We start from the raw sequence: 20,400 nt of genomic DNA on the forward strand, positions 1-20,400 counted from the left end.
ATTAAGTTCCCCACTCTCTCTCCAATTTTTTGGCTATTCACTACTCATTGATTCCTGTCATCTAGAGTATCAAGGGGAAAGGACATAATAATAGTAAAACTTATGATAATGGAAAATATCAGTAATACCAGTGATTTAAGAATCCTAAATATTGTAACTTCTGTTTCAAATTAGCACTAGAAGGCAGTATTTGCAACTTCTGAAAAACAGATAAAAACACAGTGAATTCTGTTGTTAAAAAATTGCAAAATGATAATGCAAGAAGTCAGAGAAAAGTCACTATCTTAGAGATAAACCTTCACCATTCCAAAGATAGCAGAAATGCTAAATATTCATTGACAATATAACATTGGTTCAAAATACTTCAAGCAAGTAGGTTCTAATACTTTCTCATACTCTACTGTAGAAGATTCTAGAATTCAACTGAGAATGGCTAAAAATAGAATATACTAAGATCTTTCATTTATAGACAAATTCAGATGTTGATTCTTAGAACAGAAAGCAGCAAATATGGGCATTAAATAACACATTCATTAGTTAATTATATGGTTAATAATACTAGCAAGTAGTACAGACTAAATGTACTTGACTTATTAAATACTTATAATTTTTCAAAGCAAGCATAGTAGAGCTTGGATGAAATCTAATACATGTGCCTATGTAAATTACTTAATGTTTTTAAGTATAAGCTTCAAATAAATTCTAGATATATCTATGTATACTAGAGATCACATCAAAAACTTGCTTAAAGAAGTTACTACACTTTAGTAAACTTGAGCTAAGTAATCTATTAATACATGAAGCACAAGAGAAGTACTCATATACTTGAGAAAGTCCAGAGAGAAACTAGCAGCAATGTTAATGAATATTAATGCCATATTAAACCACAGCTAGACACATTATAATTTAATAGTAATATTGTGAGAATACTAGAACTGCCCCATGATTTAACAATAGAAAATCGTGTGGTCATAATCTAATTAGTTCACACTTCCTAGTTGGAAGTATTGTCCTAACTTAAGTCTTTGTAATTAGCATTCAGAATTTAAAAACCCTTTTGAGCAAAACGTATCTCTAACTAGTTAACTTGTGTGGAAGTGACTTGAAAATCTGAGAATAGTTAGAATTAGGCACCATACTTAGTGAAAATTCCTGTATGCATTAGTAAAAATGCACTGATGTTAATTCTGACAGAAATTATATTCAGTTGTCATACTGAATTTTTTGCATGCTGATATTAACTACTCCATTTTTCTTTTATTTTTTGGTGCTGGGGATTGGACCCAGGCCTAGCATGTGTCCTACCACTACACTACACCTTCAAGCCTCTACTTCACTATTATAAAAGGAAACTATTTATCTTCTAAAAGAAAGGTTAATATGTTAACTATAATTTTAAATAGCTGTCTCTTATGTTAATCACAATTTTTAAAATATGACTTAAGTAAAATAATATTTTCATTACAATGACATATAGGCTAACTTAATATTTTTAAACTTTAAGTTTAGGTTACAAAGTACGATAACTCTTTAGCCAAATGCTTACTTTAAGGATTCTGAACTCCGTTCATTTCTGCCTATAATTTTGAGCCTCTATTGAACCCATAAACATTTCTGTTTGCAGACAACAACAAATATGATTGTTCATGAGTTACAACTGTATCCTAGAAGAACCTTTCCTCTCCAAAAGCCAAGTTAATGACTCTTCCAATGTAAAAAATTCTTTAATTTATATTTGGCTAAAATTTAATGGAAAATTCATAAAGAAAGCTTTAGTCCAACCTGTAGATTACATTAGTAATCTTACTACTCCTAATTATTTTCTAATGCTCAACACCTTTAGTTATCTTTGTGGTTATCCGGAACACATAATAAACTGCCTACTACAACTAGAGGTATAATTCTGACCAAAGAAGTTAAAAAAGAACAAAGAAAAAAAGTATAGCAAGAATTACTAATCTCTTTTTAGTTGTTTTCAGTCAAGAGTGCCAGTTTAAAAAAAAAATCATTCCAAAATTTGAGAATGAGAAAACTAAATGTATTTTTTAGATATTCAGTAAGACATTCTAGATACTTAGATGCCTTTATAACTATAAAAATTTGTGTTTTATAATAAACTAACTTTTAAGGTAATGGCTTTTCTAAGTGTCAAGAATTAATTTGCCAAAATACGATTTAAAATAAAATACATGAAATGGCTTAGTTTGTCCTGATCTAAATTTGTGATTTACAGTAAGAATTATACTAAGAATATACTTAATGAAGCAAAGTAAGCATAACATTCTTTTGGGCTAGAAATAACATTGTCAACAGTGACACATTCATTTTCACAAAACTTTATATTTTTGTACATGAACGCCTTCTTAGTGTGTACCTCTGACATGTTCAGAATTTACTTATGGGACAGTAAACCTCTAGAGCCAGTATAATTACATCAATTAGCCAAAAGAGGGCGCAGAAAGAACACCAGAGTTTAAACAATCCCTAGGAAACTGCCAACTGGCTACTATCAATCAGATAGTCTAACAGCAACTACAAATCTCACAGTCCGGTTAAGTGTGCTAACTTGAGAATACTATAAGTTACATCATAAGCCTATATAGATATACTTTAATATATATTTTTATATAAATGTTGATATGTAGCACTTCTGACACTCAAACAAAATGATTATATGCTTATCTAGTGTATTAGTTTGTAGTCCACTAACTTAAGAGGAAATGGGTACAGACGGAGCAGGACCAAGGAGGGTAAAGAGAAAGAAAGGAAGAGAATATGCCCTAAAAACGATAAATCTAAGAAAATAAAAAATATATGTCCTTGGAATGGGAAATAGACTTCTCTCATTACCTTTCAGTGTAGCTACTGTTAACTATGTGAAATATGTCCATAAAGCTCTGTACAGGGTCTTCACTTGGTTCCGCTGTTTTCTCAAAGTCTTTTTGTAAAAGGAATATATACAATATAAAGTATTCAACTGATATCTACCTACATAATAGCTACAATACTTCCTTTTAATAGTTGGGCCACAACGTCAAATTTGGTCAGTTAGCTTGCACAAAATTCAATCCAACTGCTTAACACACATACTAATTTTTATAAATATATTTCTTATATTACATTTACTATGCTTCTGATTAGCACCAATAAATACCTTCATCTGCCACTTCTAAGTTTTAAAATATTAACACATTATAATTAAAACATAAAAACATGTTATTATTTTTGAGGAGAGTTGATTCTATTATTTTAGGATATTTTATAAGATATTTACAATTTCTGAATGAACTAGCCATAGTATAGCTAATTGGCTGACAATGGTCACCTTCTGTTTCATTAGTTCCCAGGTGTGATTTTTTTCTTTCCAAAGTAACCAAAGAAAAATATTAATATGGTCCAAGAATAGTAGACAATTTCAATATTCTCTTCAAGTAAATGTAAGTACATAAATTTTTTTAAAAAGCATGGATTTTGCAGTATTCCAATGGAAAAAAAATTAAAATCTGAATTTCCTTCAAGCACACTAAATGACTTTTTACCCAAATGTTCTGTGCTTTCCAATCACTATTAGCAACTTAAATTTGTATAATGCTAATGATAAATATAGATTATTCTATGTTATTATTTTAAGGTCATTTCCTAACAGCTACTGATAAAAGGTGTTTAGAAATACAAATTGTAGCTGGCCAATGAAAATTTAATTTCAATTTAGGTGATTATAGGTACATGAAAGTTAATAACTTACTTTTACTAGTACCTTCTTATAAATAAAATTTCAATGAGTTGGCCACTATCTATTACATAAATGTCCAATGAATAGTTTTAGATTCACTAGTAGATAAATAAAAGTAAAAAGGATATATATTTTTAAAAGCACAATACTCTTCTTTACACTGTACATTATATAGTATCTAGTTATACTGGCATTTTAAAAACATATGCATTCTAATATAATTGCACTAGAAAAGTAACTGGAATTATTGCAAATTTTCTACCCTTTCCTCATTAAAATTTTAGGGTAAATAGGAATGTATGCCCACTGGTCACAAATTTCTCTTGGAAGCAAATATACTAAAAACAATCAATAATTACAACAGTAAAGGGAAAAAATACAGAAAATTAATGTGGAAAAAAATCAACCTTTTCTTTATTATAAGGTAGGTAGCTGGTGTTTTACTTTTGTGGTGTTTTATTTTGGTTCTGGGGAGGAGAAAAAGAGAAAACATTAGGAAGCAACTCCTAAGAAAACACTGCCCTTTGTTGTTATTCACTTCTACACTGCATTAAAAAAAAAAAAAACTTGCAGCACATATAAAAAGAAGTATTAAGTATTTTAACTTGTATTTGAAAAAGGAAATTTACATATAAGAAGGTATATATCAAGTTTTGTAAAATCTGAATAATTAAATTCAGATTTCATTAGTACTGCTTAAAGGTGAAAATTTAAATAAACATCTGAAATTTCCCATAAATTAAAATCTGTAACACAGTCAGTACTAAAAGGAACTTATGTACAATTATTTCATCCTAATCGCTGCCTTTTGAGTTTAATAACAAAAGCATTTATAGAAATCTCTGTGGAAAGCTAATTTGAAAGTAAACATGCTTTAAAACTTAAATATAGATCTTGTATTAGTCCCACAACAGGATCAAGATCACTATTAAAATAAAGCCTGGGGCACATTATGATGCCTAAGATTGGTGGGTGGATTTTAATTGACTTGAAGACTGTCATAGTTCTATTATCATAAAACCTGTAACGCATTTCCAGCATGGAGGACCCATCTGTGCCCACCATCCATCTGTTTAGACGTGATTGGCAAAGTGGTAGGGAACGCGCAGTGGTTGCCTCTGCCTGAAAGGAATGAACCACAGGATCTTCCAACGAGTGCCAAAAACTTCTGAGAAGGTCTGCTGCCATGGCTTTCGGGGCCTCGATCTACAGAAGACAGCATTATTAGTGAAAGACAGCACTCCCATGGTGCACTTCAGTCAGCTAAAACAATACAGGTTGGCTGGGGATCCATTACTGGACTCTGATGAATTGTGTCCCAGCATCACAAATACAGCTTTTCTTTCATTGTGGCATGCAGCTGAGTTTTAACTCTGGATAGCAGATATTGTATCTGCATCGTCAATCAACCTAGAGCAACTTTTGAAGCAGAGGAGAATCTCAGGATTAATAGAATAAGTGTCAACAACACAGTGGCAAATCTCTTTTGATGTACTTTCGGGACAAATAATTTAACTTACTTTAGTTAGACAAGGAACAAAAATGATCACTACTTATTTTGTTTAAAAATTATCCTGGCTGGAAGACCCCTTACTATAAGACTGGAGTATGTCTGTCTAGCTAGCTCCAGCCTCAGACAAGGCTCCAAGAAAAAGTCATTATTATATTACCTTTCCATTACATATACATGGTTTTCAAGTGTGGCCAGCTGTTTCAATTTTTAAATAAGAGCACTACACAGTTCACTTTTATACTTACATCTCTTCGCAACAGTTTGACATCTTTTCAATAGATGTTGTATCCTATTAAAAATAAAAAAATACTCAGATGTAACAAATTTATTTTTATTCTTATCTATTTTATGATTTAAATCCTATTCATAGAATATTCTGAAGATTTAAAATTTTAAATATATGCACCGAGAATTTTAAATGATGTATATACACTGTTGCAGTTCCCTTGGAAAAACAGAATCAATATTACATTATGACCCCAAATTATTCAAATACAAAACCTCACAAAAATTGTGGGAGTATGACTTCATTAAAATATAAGAGTTGCTTTCTTGATCATTCTTTTAAGTCTGGTACTTATTTTCAATTCAGTAAACATGCATTTTAAAATGGCATTATTAAAGACACTAATGAACAAAGAACTAGTAAGAGTCAAAGTACAACTAGTTCTAGATTTCTGTAAATAACAAAATTCAACAAGGCAGTTTATGAATTTGCCATATCACAACATATATTGCTCTGAAAACTAAAGTTAGCTCATTAATATTATTTGGTCAAAACAATTTCTTTTTTTTCAATAGAAAAATCATTCTTCATAGTAATACAATTTCTTATTATGTGTTTTCTAAAAGACTCTAATAAAATATAAAAGAAAAATAACAAACAGAAAGAAGACAGCTTCTAGAAATGCTGGTTTAAACTGTGCTAAAAGAAGTCCTGTCATTAGATTGGCAAATTACTATAAATCATACCAAAATAATCAACACACAGATGAACAATCCTAATTTCAGTTAAAAGTTTATATTTCAAACATACTTTAAAGCAGTACAGAATATATTCTTTCAAGTATACAAAAACATTGGCTAAGTCTTACTCTCTCCCCCTTTGCTTTACCTGAATTCCTAGTTCATATAGGGCAGAAGGCAGACTGCACCATTATTAAGTAGAATGATACATACAAATACTTATGGATGCAACTCAAATTTATCTGGTTGTAGAGCTTTTTTTTTTTCCCAATGATGCTAACAAATAACACCTTTATTTTTTAAAAAAAACCTCTTTTTAGAGAAGTTATGTAAAAGAACTAGAAAGGTTAATTATAAATAGAATTGTTTTTAGATATCATGAATTTCAAAGCATGATAAAAAACTAATATGGAATATGTAGCGAATCTATCATTTCTTTACAAATCCCTAGAAAATCTGTAAATGAAGTTCTGTTATTGGCTACTAGTTATCTAAAAAGCAGATGTATTTAATCTTATGTATGCTTAACTGTGGTTATTCAACTGTTCATGCATGAGAAGTTAATACTATGAACTATGTTGCATAACTTCTTCAAAACAATGTGGTCTTTATCTGTTTATGAAAAGATAATCTACAAATACACAAGATATTAATTGGGGACTTTGACAAAACTTGGGCTTAAGGTTTCACATTTGTAAAAGAAGTGAATGAAGTCATTTTGATGGTTTCTTAAAGTCCAAAGCAATTAAGACAGCTCATGCAAAAGCATAAAACAAAAGAACAGAAATCAAGAAGCTCTCAGGCAAGGTGTTTGGATGGCCTAAAATCCACGGGCATGGATAACACCTAAAACCTAGACACATTTCAGGATAATTTCAGGATAATTGTAAAGTCTATCACTTCCAAGATTATCATCAGCTAATATTAAAGAATTTTTTTGCTATGTAGAAATTTACAACTTGATTATAACCTTAAGGAATACATTTGTGGCATTGAAAGAATCAATTTTGGATTTCATGTAGAAAAAGCTTTAATTTTTATGTGTTTTTGATAACTTTCCAGAATCTATTTTAGGAAATAACTAGAATTCTACTTTTTATTTATTTTTAATTTTTTTTATTACACATGGACACAGTATCTTTATTTTTGTTTGTTTATTTATTTATTTTTAAACATTTATTTTTTAGTTGTAGGTAGACACAATACCTTTATTTTATTTTTATGTGGTGCTGAGGATCCAACCCAGTGCCTCATGCATGCTAGGCAAGTGCTCTTCAGCCGAGCCACAACCCCAGGAGAATTCTACTTTTTAAATCATCAGGAGTAGGTTACTCTTTCAAAGCATGTGACATGTACTACCACTTTATGAACAGAATTCATGAGGCTGGCCAAAATAGGTTATTTTTTCACCTCTAGAAATGGCCAATGTTCATCTCTCTAAAAGTCAGCTATTCAAAAAACTGTTAAAAGAAAAAAGTACGATTTGCATTTGGGCATCCAAACATGTCATCAAGTTTTTGTTCTGACATTTACACAATATATTATAGCAACACAAGTTATGTTAACACATTCACAAGCAATGCAGAAACAGCAAATAAGAAGAGGGGAGATCTTACTACTGCCAGAAAGAGCAAAAACCACTTGAGTTATTCTCAAGTGCTAAATTAGAAAAATAAATTAGGTTTTATTTACCTTTTGTTTTGTTTACATAAAAAAGTGGAATTTTTTAAATACTAAAAGTAATTGAAATATTTCGATGCAAAATAACTCGATTAAATACAACAACCAACACAAAGTGTCCATCAGTAAAGGACCAATAAGACATCAAATCTCAGAGTACAAATGCAGTTTATAAACTCGGGTATTCCCGCCCCTGCCAATTCATTCTTCCAGAAATGATAAAAAACAAGTATTTACTGTAAATTACTATAATAAGGTTCTCTTCCTTCCTGAGAAGTATATATGTCTAATATGGCCTAATGATCAAAATACCTCAAACTTTCATCAGTCTGCATAACATGAGAATTCTTTGCACTGGAAGTTTTGGCTTCACAAAAATATAGGTCTTACTCATTTTATTAATCAATACTTTATCTTTTCATGATGACTAATCTTAGCCTAAGGAATGATCTTTCAGGTTTAGTCCAAAAACTAAGGTGGACTATAAAAGAAAATTGAATCCCAACTAATAAGACTATAAGTGAAATGGGGGGGGGGTTCTAGCAGAAGGAGAGAGATGAATCTATTGGTTGGATGTTAGAAAAATGAAGGATAGGGTGGGGAAAGTTGAAGAGCAAGAATTTATCATCAGAGGTTTCCTTGTTAATAAGCCTGATACTGGTAAAGATAAATTGATGTTGTCCATCCAACCAACTCATCCTGCTTTGAGTTCATTCTCACCAAGCAACACTTTGCCACATGTGTTGTTGCATAGAAGAAGGAATATACTGGAGTCCTTTAGCACCCCTAACAATGGTACATAAAGAAATAAACTATCTCTTTTAGAGTCACGGCCTCTGGGCCCAATAAACTTTGGAAACAGTTTCAAAATGGAGTTTCTAGGCCTGACAAACTGGAAGGCCTGTGAAAGTAAAAACATTGCATCAGTAGAAAATCCTCAAAGACAGTTCCATCTAACCTCAGTCAGTGATCATCTCTATTCTTGCTATATTGGTCTTATTGATGTGTCTAACTCTGCTGCTCATAGTTATCTAATTCAATGACTACATATTGAATTAATCTAGAGTTTAAAACACTATTCAGCAAAAATTTTTCACAACTAGAAACAATATACCTGTTTTATCTATTACTAATTACTCCCAACTGTAAGAAAGTTTTTCATTTGACTTCTTAGCACCTCTGGTCAGTGTACAAATAGCAGCTCATTTTATTTTGAGTTTAAATTTTTATAAAGCATCTAGAATGGGTAACAATATAATTTGCAGCACTAAATTCATTTCACCTGACCCAAAATAGCATTCCTTATTTTTAATTAAAGACAGAAAATGTTCTCTTAATCTTAAATCACTCTCCTCCTTGAAAGCCAGAACTATTTCCTCATTTGAAACGAATGGTTCTTTAAGCTTTCAGCTCCAACAGAAGATTAGCTATGTCTTTTATTTGGGATATAAAGTTCACATAATTGTTTAAACAATCACAAAACCAAAGTGAGAAGGCAACAGATTTTAAGTCTTCAGCCACTGAAAATCTCTTTCCAAAATAATTGCCATACTCCTCTTTCTCAAGCCATGTTCTGGCTCTGTAGCCTTAAGAAAATTCCTTAAAAACTCTCCCTCAATTTCCAAATAATAATTCTTACCTGCTAGGTTTTTATGGTGATTAAATTGGCTAATATGTGAAAAGCACCTAGTAACTCCTCAATAAACAAAAGTCCTAGTTTTTATTGCTAATGCCTACTAAACACTTTGAGCGTGCCTGAGGACAGTGTCTCAATTACATCAGAATATAATGCTTCAAAATTATGTCTAAACTAAACAAAAAAGTTCGTACAATGAAAGATAAAGTGACAGAGACTTACTTTTTATATGTGGGGAACTATTTATATAAAATTCTGTGACCACAAGGAGTTTATAATCCATTTGAAAAAACAAGTCCCAAGTATAAAAACCATAATTCATTTACTCACTGTACATCTATCAAACATTTACTAAGTATGTATTTATGACACATCCTCAGCATGAAGGAACTTACAAGCAGTCAAGTTTACAAGAAAAAAATTACATAGGAAGCCAGAAGAGATGATTATTATATACAATAATCTGTTGTATAAATAAATCTTACACTAAATAGAATATCTGAAACAGCTGGAAAATTATGCCCATAATCAATACTCAAATAATTCAACTACTCTTACATTTTTAACACCAAAATTATTCTTTTGATAAGGATTTTGGTTATTAACAGAAAATGGGTATTTAAAAAAAATTTTTTTAGTTGTTGATATTTTATTCATTTATATGCAGTGCTGAGAATCGAACCTAGTGCCTCACACATGCCACGCAAGTGCACTACTGCTGAGCCCCAATCCCAACCCCCAGAAGATGAATATTTAATGTGTCCCTTTTGCTGGGGTTTGGGAAAGAACTAATATAGCAACAGAATATGACAGAAAGAAGCATATGAATCACTGTGGCAAAAGATCACAAGTAAACTATAAGATACACCACTGTTTCCAATTACATGATGTTTTAAAATCAGGCTAAACATTCAGTAGATTTAGATCATAAAATGAATATTTGGGGAAAATTCCAATTAAAAACAAAATTTGTAAATGTTTAGTTTCCTTATCAAAAAATGCAACTATTTAATCACTCAGCAATTAGTAATCCTTTAAGAAAATTAAAAGTACTATTCTATTAAAAATTATAGAAACAGACTTGTTTTTAATTGCTTTAATTTTATTAGAAATAGTTCCAAGTAGTTGATTACACTGAGCAATGAGAATGCACTATAAATATACTTTTATATAGGAACATATTTAAGCTAAGGAGCAATTTATCTCCACACATCATAATTTTAGAGATAGCAATAATTTTGATGATGATTCTTTTTTAAGAAGACTGTCTTGATATTCTATGAAACATAACTTGATATTTAAACTAATACCATAGCAAGGGAGAACCTAGTTTCTATAAAATTCTTTATCCAAAATTCAAAGAAGTCATTATAGTCAATATTAGAATACGACATTAAAGGCATCTAAGAAGAGTGATGAATTTTTCAATTGTAATAATTTTTCTAGGTTTTTATAAAGGTACTGAGAAGATACTTCATATAATATTACAACTGGAAATACTGCATTGGAAATATATTTATTTTCTTTTATTAAACAAAAAGATAATTCAGAAAAGGAAGCAAAAATGCTACACAGAGCTCCCTTTGTAGAACTATAAGTGGGCTAGCTTCAGCATAATTAGCAAATGATTTGCATATCTGCAATGCTGAGTTGGAGTTGAGTAGATCAAACATAATTTGGATAGAGATTGTACTAAATGCTGCTAATTCACCACACTAATTCATTGGAATACTTGGCAAAATTTAATTACAAGAATTAATAATCTCAAGCCTATATTTCTGGGTACATATTAAAAAGCAAGTAAATCCACTAATTGATTAATGAAATGCTATTTAATAGATAATCTTCTTTAAACTGATTTAACATTTTAAACATAAGATACTTTTTATTGCACAATATAACCAAGTTAAAATTAAGTCACCTTTGCATTTGTGATTCTTTCTACAGTTATTTAGGCAAATATTAACTCTGCAAGTTAAACATGAGCAGATACATAGGAGAAAATATTTTCCTTCTTAATGTGAAAAGCTTTCTTTTAAGCTATCTTTAGTAATTCAAACAGAATGCAACAATAGTAGCTATGAGACAAAAGTACAAAAAAATCACAGATTTTTACTTTGTGAAATTAAAGCCTTTTATAAAACTGCAACTAAATACATCTTTCTCACCCTACCCCCAACCTCACCACAACTGAGAAAAGCACTAAGCTCCAGAGACACCATCAAAAGCTTATTCTATTATGTAAACTCCACAGTGCCCAGGAAACAAAAATGCTTGTATACAAAATTTAGATAAACTGTCAGAGGAGTGTCATGGTAGACAATAGCTCACTGTCAGAACCTCACCAGAATGCGCTGGACCAGCTGTTACAGCACTTCTCCATTAACTCTCTCCAAGCCCAGTCACTGAAAACATGACTAACACAACCACCCATCACTATTAGTACTCATTCCCATCAGAATGGACATTACTTTTGGCTGTGTGATCTACTGCTATTCAGAAACAGCAAAAAAGGGAGTTAAATAGTGTAATTAAGAAATAGTTGGAATAATTTGTTCCCCTAAATAAAAAAGAATGTCTCAAAGCAGATTATTTTTAAAAACATCTTAACTCCAATATTAATTTTGGTAAAAATACACAAATACATACATTTAAATTCTGTTTAAAATTAAATAAAAAAGTAATCAAAGTAATCCTTTAAAATCAGGCTTCAGATTAGTCTATTTAACAGAAACATCTGGTTATGTTGAGATCTTTTAACCTTGGAAATGAGATTAGAAATCCACTATTTTTAAGTAATTTCTAATTATTTTTTCTGGGTCACAGATAATCTACTCTTTCTAGGTTTAAAACATCAGATTATCATTGCTATGATTATCCTGTTATCTTCCACCAATAGGATGATGAGACTTCTCTTTTTATACTTGAGATAAATGATTTATATTTATTCCAAGTTAAAATGAATAATGGAGAAAAATTACTGAAAACTGACATACTGTTTCCCTGAAATCTCAAGCTAAACCTAAAGAGAGAGCATTTGTTTTGGCTGTTTATCTAATAGGCTTGTAATCAAGCTATGCAATTTTATATAATGAACTGACATCCCCACCAGTGTTATCCCAAAATGCCTCTTGGATCTTTGAGGTACAGGGATAGGGGATGGAGGAAAACTTCAGTGAAATTATTAAATATTTCTTTTCTTTCTTATGCTACCTGACAAATTCATCACTTCTCACAAAAACATATCCAGATGTGAAATTTCCTGTAGGTAATCTTAATTTTACCATTAAACAAAACAGAAAAAAAGCACTTTACAAAGAAAGTATAATCTATATTGTAATCTTAATTAAAATATTAAATACTATTTTAGTAAGATGCTAATAATTCATTAGATTAAAAATTAAACACTGAATACTAACAACTTTAAATAACTAAGCCTTAAAGAATTTGCATCAATGTGGGAGGAGGACATTCTGGGAACTCATGAATACTGTTTTTCTAATTCAAAAAAAGTAGTGGTTGAGATGCACTATGAAGGTACAAGTAAATGCAATTAAAATTGACAATAATTTATATTGTATTTGCATTCAAGAGTAACTAAAAGTGACTCAAGATCAGACTAACAAATAGAATATAATCTCTTTCAATACTTATTTTTCTATGAATGTTTCACAGATATGCAATTTCCTTAGATAGAGCTCTGCCTGGTACAGAATGTTCCGAGAGGTATTTCATGCATGCAAAAGAGATAAAGCTTTTGGATAGATCATTATTTAACAAATGTGGTTTCTACACTGTTTTAGAAATATCACATCAGAACTCAACATCCCTCCTTTATACAATGAAATGTTCAATATTACAACAACAACAAAATAAAACTGTGCAACTTGAGAATGAATATTATTCATTAAATTCTATTTGCAGAATGGAATAGTCAGAATAGTACTTGATATATACGATCTTTAAAAATGAACAAAAATAACAAACAACTTACTATGTCCAACTCAGAAAAGAATATTAAAATTTTAGAGTAAGGGTCTTCAAAAGATCTTAAAACCTTAACTATCTGAAGCTATGGAGCTAGGAGGTGGGAAGGAAATTGTTATCCTCTGCTATTAACCCCTAGTTTACAGTCCTCACTAGGTACATGTACTCTTTGTTGTTATATTCCCAAGGTCCATTTCCCACTCATTAATGGTTAAGCACTGGAAAAATCCTGTTACAGGAATACAAGTATATATCAATGATTTGGGTAAATTCAAAAAAGCAGATTCCAAAGATGCAAGCATAACCTGTCAATTTTGACAAGACTTATGAACTAGGAGTTCATTATTCTAAATTATGAACAAGTATAAAAGCAGAAAAAGATATTTTAGGGAATAACTTCCTCTCATCTTTGGTAATGTCACTAATACAACGTTATTTATCATCATCATTATTAGAGAAATCACAAGGGATACTAAAAAGTATTTCAAACTCAATAATGAAATATTCAGACATTTCTCAAAGATCTATGAAATGCTAAAAAGCACACAAAGAAGTGTTTGACACCATTAATCATCAGGGAAATTCAAATTAAAACAAGATAGTATTTAAAACTACCAGAATAACTACAATTAAAAAGACTGGCAACAGCAAATGATAAGGAAGATATGAAACAACCAGAATTCTCATATATTATTGGTAGTAATGAAAGATGGCAGAACCATTTGGGTACAAGGTCTGATAGTTTCTTATAAGATGAACCAATCTTATGTGACCTAGTAATTTCAGCTCTAGAATATGTTCATCACCCCATAAAAAAATCCATGTACCCCATAGCTATCATCCTCTGTCCACCAGCCCTAGTCAAACATTAATCTATTTTCTGTCTATATAAATTTTCCTATTCTGTATATTTTGTATAAATGGAATCATAAAGATGGGATCTTCTTTCAGTTAGCATAATATTTTCAAGGTTCACCCATGTTGTAGCATGTATCAGTACTTCGTTTCTTCCATATTTTCATGGACAAATAATATTCTATTAGATGGATACATCACATTTTGTGTATTCATTATCAAATGATGGACATTTAGATTATTTTCAGTTTAGGTTATTATGAATAATGCTGCCATAAATCTGCAAGTTTTTGTGTGGATACAGGCATATAGAACTGCTGAGTCTAATGGTAATTCTACGTTTAACTTTCAAAGAACTGCCAGACTATTTTTTAAAGTGGCTGCACCCTTTTACATCACCATTACCAGCGTATGAGAGTTCTGATTACTCCATATCCTTACCAACAATTCTTATTATCAGCCTTTAGCCACTCTAGTAGTTTTGGAGTAGTATATCATCACAGTTTTGATTTGCATTTCCCTGACAACTAATGAGGTTGAGTATCTGTTCATGTGCTTACTGTCCATCTGCATATTTTCTTTGGATAAATCCTCTCGCCATATTTTAGTTGAGTTGCCTTTTTATTATTATATTATAAAAGTTCTTTATATACTCCAAACACAAGTTCCTGGTCAGATATATGATTTGCAAATATTTTCTATCATTCTCTGAACTGTCTTTGAATTTCTTGATAAGTGTCCTTCGAAGTACAAAAATTTATAAATTTGATTAAGTCCAACTTATATGATATTTTTTTCTTTGGTAGTTTATGATATATTTAAGATACTACCATTGCTTAGTCCAAGGCCACCAAAGTTTACTCCTGTGTTTTCTTCTAAGAGTTATTGTTCAATCATCCGAGACTATGATCCATTTTTAATTAATTTATTGTTTATTCTGTGAAGAAGAGGTCTATTCATTCTTCTGCTTATGGATATATAAAATGCATAGCCCTTCTGACCAACCTGTTTAATGCAACAGCCTTTGGAGTGGCTACCTATTTGAACATGTGTAATCATGTATTCTAAAAAGGTCTCCAGAATTACATAACCTACATGTCATGCATGAAAAATTGTTTACCAGAATATAAATAGTAAAAAAAAATAAATAAATTGGACTTAATAAAAATTTTAAAAAAACTTTTGTGTTTCAAAGGACACAAGAAAGTGAAAAGACAGCTTACAGAATGAGAAAATAGTATCATTTATTGAAAAGACTTTTTTCTCCACTGAATTGTCTTGGCACCTTTGCTGAATATCAACTCACTATTCATATAACAACAGTACTTGCATAGTTGGCCTTCCATATCTGTGGGTTCCACACCCATAGATTTAATTAAACAACCATTGATTGAAAATATTTTGGGGAAAAAAAAACTGTGTCTCTAATGAATATGCACAGATTTTTCTTTTTGGTCACGATTCCCTAAACAATACAGTATAGCAACCATCTACACAGCATTTCTGTTATATTAGGTATTATAAGTAATCTAGAGATAATTTAAAGTATACAGTGGGATGTGTATGCAAATATTAATGCCAATTCATATAAGGGAAATGAGCACTCACCACAAATTTCAGTATCCACAGGGTATTCTGGAACCAATCCCCTCTAGATAGCAAGGGACAACTATATTTTTGGACTCTCAATTCTATTTATCTATGTCTATCCTTATGCCAATACCACATTTTTCTTGTTGATTTATGATAGTGTTGATACATTTTTCTTACTATATTTTTTTCACTGTATATTATGTATTTTGGTAACAACAATTTTTATACATAATATATATACATATATGTTATGTATAATGCTGGAGACCTTTAGCTACCTGTTTACACACAAATAAATAGCTTATAAGAAACAACTTTGTGGGACAGTCAAAAAGGCTGTGTATTTCAAATTTTGAAAGACGTTGACAATTTGCTCAACGAGGTTAAGCCAATTTATTCTCCCATCAATAATGTACAAGAAAATTTATATGCTCTATATTTTGTATAATATAGTATATTATCTTTTAAATTCTTAATAGGATTTTTCTCATTTTTAAAAAATCTTTTCTGCTATGGTAAAGGGATCATCTCTGCATGAAGAAAAAGCATGGTACTATAATGTATATTTCTATCTTACTCTTTCATGGCTTACATGCCTATAGTCTCAAATTGACCTATGAAACATAAAAATAAGTGCACCCCTGAGGGAACTAGTACCTAATATAATACTTCTTGTGTTCAATACAATTGTTCCAGTTAGGCAGTGTGAAAAAAAAATGAAAAGGCAAATAAACAAGTAAATAGTTTTTAAGTTCATATAAAAATAGATGACACTATTTCAAGATTTTTCTGTACCAAACATAAAATGAGATGATGTCAATCAGCCTTTCAGACATCCTAGATAAGCAATGACAATCACTTATTGCTAGTTTGTATATCAAACTAAAAATACATGCAAAAATAAAAAAAATTACTAATGAAGTGTACTAGCAACTCAATTTTTGAGAATTTAGTCTAAATAGTTTAAAGAGAAAAAAAAGAGGGCTGGGGATGTGGCTCAAGCGGTAGCACGCTCGCCTGGCATGCCTGCGGCCCGGGTTTGATCCTCAGCACCACATACAAACAAAGATGTTGTGTCCGCCAAAAAACTAAAAAATAAATAGTAAAAATATTCTCTCTCTCTCTTTAAAAAAAAAAAAAGAGATGAAAACAGTGCTATCTTTAATATAGAAAAAGTGACTGCATGTTAGATGCCAATCAACAATAAAATAGTTAATTAAAATATAGTATATTCATTAAACAGAGAATATATAACTATTTTAAAAAGCTGTAAACACAAAGTATGTAGTCATGCAAAAATACTGTTAATCTTCAAAAACAGGATACAAAATCTTATATACACTCTCCTGAACCTCATTATAACTTTCTTAAAATTATATACAAGCATATGAAGGAAATATATTAAAGATTATAGGTGATTCCTCCTTTGATGTCTAAATTTTTTGTAACTTTAGAATTAAGCTCATAATTAGGTAATATGTTCATACAATGTCACTTCACATTAAAAATATACTTACTGTGATAATACCAATTAGTTGTGTATAAAAGAGTCCAGTTATTCCAACTAACATAGTAATACCCATAAAGGCAGCTAGTCTCATTATGGCCAATTCATGTCTAACAACAAAGAGGTCCTATAAAGAAAAAAGAAAAGAAAGTCTCAAAAACAATTTGAAGAGTTGACTGTTATTGCAATAAAAATCCAGATTTGAGCCTTAATACATGGCCCCATTATTATTTTAAAAGAACTACCTCCCCCACTCTTGAGCTTGTGCCCCTTAATCAATATATCAATATTTGAAAATTTTTTTCAATAGATGAATGGATAAAAAAAAAGTGGCATTTATACACCATGGAGTATTACGCAGCACTAAAAAATGACAAAATCATGGAATCTGCAGGGAAATGGATGGCACTAGAGCAGATTATGCTTAGTGAAGCTACCCAATCCCTAAAAAACAAATACCAAATGTCTTCTTTGATATAATGAGAGCAACTAAGAACAGAGCAGGGAGGAAGAGCAGGAATAAAAGATTAACATTAAACAGAGACATGAGGTGGGAGGGAAAGGGAGAAAAAAGGGAAATTGCATGGAAATGGAGGGAGACCCTCATTGTTATACAAAATTATATATAAGAGGTTGTGAGGGGAATGGGATAATAAACAAGGAGGGAAATGAATTACAGTAGATGGGGTAGAGAGAGAAGATGGGAGAGGAGGGGAGGGGGGATAGTAGAGGATAGGAAAGGTAGCAGAATACAACAGTCACTAATATGGCAGTATGTAAAAATGTGGATGTGTAACCGATGTGATTCTGCAATCTGTATTTGGGGTAAAAATGGGAGTTCATAACCCACTTGATTCTAATGTATGAAATATGATATGTCAAGAGCTTTGTAATGTTGTGAACAACCAATAAATAAATAAATAAAAATTTCAATTTACAATAGTAAGCTGAAAAACAAAAGATTTCATTACTCTATTATGTCAAAAACCCTTCGATCCCAGGGCTGCAAGTTACCCTATTTGTTTTTTAATCTATTTGTAGGAAAAACACAAATGAATCCCAGATGATACACAATTTCGGTCTACAAAGAAAATTTTATTTCACTGCTAAAAATGTTGAATGAAAAGCATGTAGATAAAATAATGCATAAGAAACAAAATTCTTGTAATGCTCAAGTTTTTGCTTAATGAAGCAATCATGTTGGAATAAATTTGTATTTTTAAATAGAATTATAGCAGAACTTTCTGTATTTAGGAGTCCCATCTTTTCATTTTTATATGTTTAATAAGGATTCTGAATTAGTTTTTTTTAAGTCAAAAAGTTTTTGAAATGACTGTCTTAATATTCGACGGCTATATAACACTTTAAGTGTCTTGGTGAATTTTAAGTTTTTTCAGGCTAATGAATAAGTGATTTGGGTGCACATTATTATTAGCATATTATTAAATATGCATATTAGCATGTTATTAAATATATTAGCACATTATTAAAGTTCAAGTAACCAAAATACCTATAAATTATCTAACTTTGTCAAAATAAGGGGAGAACATGTGTAATAGAATCACAAGGATCCTAATTCAAGCCTGCTTCATTCATTTTTTCTATCCCACTACCCAACTACCACCGTCATGCTCTGGGATATGTAGAAGAAATGTAAAAATGATACATAGTTCTCCATGCCCTCAACAAGTACAGTTTATTTAGAGAGAAAACTCAACATTTCAGAACTCCAAATGCTATAACAGGGATGTGTGCAGAAAGTACTGTAGAAATGAAAAGCAGTGTCTAGTAGGGACAGCTGGATATGCTGCAAGGGAAAACTAATTTTTCTGGCTCAAGGTGAAGATCCTGAAAGTGAGGCAGGTACACGACACGAAAACAAAAAATATTTCATTCACCATCACTCCTACCAACCAAATATACCACAGGAGGGAATCAAAGAATTCAGATTTCTTCAGGAAACCAGTTGTTGCTAAGCTTTGGAGTAACAAAGCCACAGTGAATAAAAGCAACAAGTAGACTAGAAAAACTACCCCTCTACCCCCAGCCAAAAAACCCCACAAGCACCCACATGCTTTCTCTTATACTGATCATGGTTACTAAGTAAAGGTATTCTGGAAGCAATACCAAAAGTAGGGAGGCCACTGAAAATAATGCTTAAGACGAAGAAGTGATACTTCTCTGTGTATCACATCAATAAACCACTACACTCAGGTAAAAATCTGGTACCATGCTTATTGTAGTGTCTATGTATTTCTTAACCATTTAATATGAATAAAATTGTACTGCTATTTTTACTAGATTCTTTTTTTTTTTTTTTTTTTTGGTACTAGGGATTGAACTCAGGGCACTCAACCACTGAGCCCCAGGCACAGCCCTATTTTGTATTTTATTTAGAGACAGGGTGTCATTGAGTTTCTAAGTGCCTTGCTAAGTTGCTGAGGCTGGTTTTGAACTCACAATCCTCCTGTTTCAGCCTCCCAAGCCACGGGGATATTTTTACAGTATTTATATAAAACAGGAAAATGTTTTGATCTACAAGGTTCTTATCCTTGTATCACTGAAGAAGTTTTTGAGTATTGTGCCTCCATTTTCTCTTAGCTTTGTGGTCTTGCTGCATGGGTTTACATAGTATAGTAATTTTTAAAAATATATATACTGCATTATAGTAGAGTTTACTGTACTAAAATTACCATTTTGGGTAATATAATATAATAATATACAAATAAAATCCATCCTCTCTTTTCCCAGTGAAAAGATTTTTAAAAAAATTTTTGCCAAGTACAATTTATAAATGCCAGAGATGGTGATAAGACTAAAAGATCTAGTCATAATATTAGATTTATTCATTTGACTAAACATTTACAGTATTTATATAAAACAGGAAAATGTTTTGATCTAGAAATTACTGTTTATTACCTTTACACTTT

General features: G+C 31.0%; 1 protein-coding gene across 1 annotated transcript in view; it reads right to left on the bottom strand.

Moving 5' to 3' along the window:
- Positions 1-3,953: 3,953 nt before the first annotated feature.
- Positions 3,954-20,400, bottom strand: part of Zdhhc21 (zDHHC palmitoyltransferase 21) — a 62,700-nt gene continuing 46,253 nt past the window's right edge. The window contains exons 7-9 of the mRNA XM_077797855.1: positions 17,481-17,597; positions 5,492-5,535; positions 3,954-4,939 (exon numbers count right to left, since the gene is read on the bottom strand). Coding sequence (XP_077653981.1) covers positions 4,807-4,939; positions 5,492-5,535; positions 17,481-17,597 — 294 coding nt within the window. The 3' untranslated portion in view covers positions 3,954-4,806. The remainder of the gene's footprint in view (positions 4,940-5,491; positions 5,536-17,480; positions 17,598-20,400) is intronic.

This window comes from Urocitellus parryii, chromosome 4 (assembly GCF_045843805.1).
Source record: "Urocitellus parryii isolate mUroPar1 chromosome 4, mUroPar1.hap1, whole genome shotgun sequence".
Classification (NCBI taxonomy): domain Eukaryota; kingdom Metazoa; phylum Chordata; class Mammalia; order Rodentia; family Sciuridae; genus Urocitellus; species Urocitellus parryii.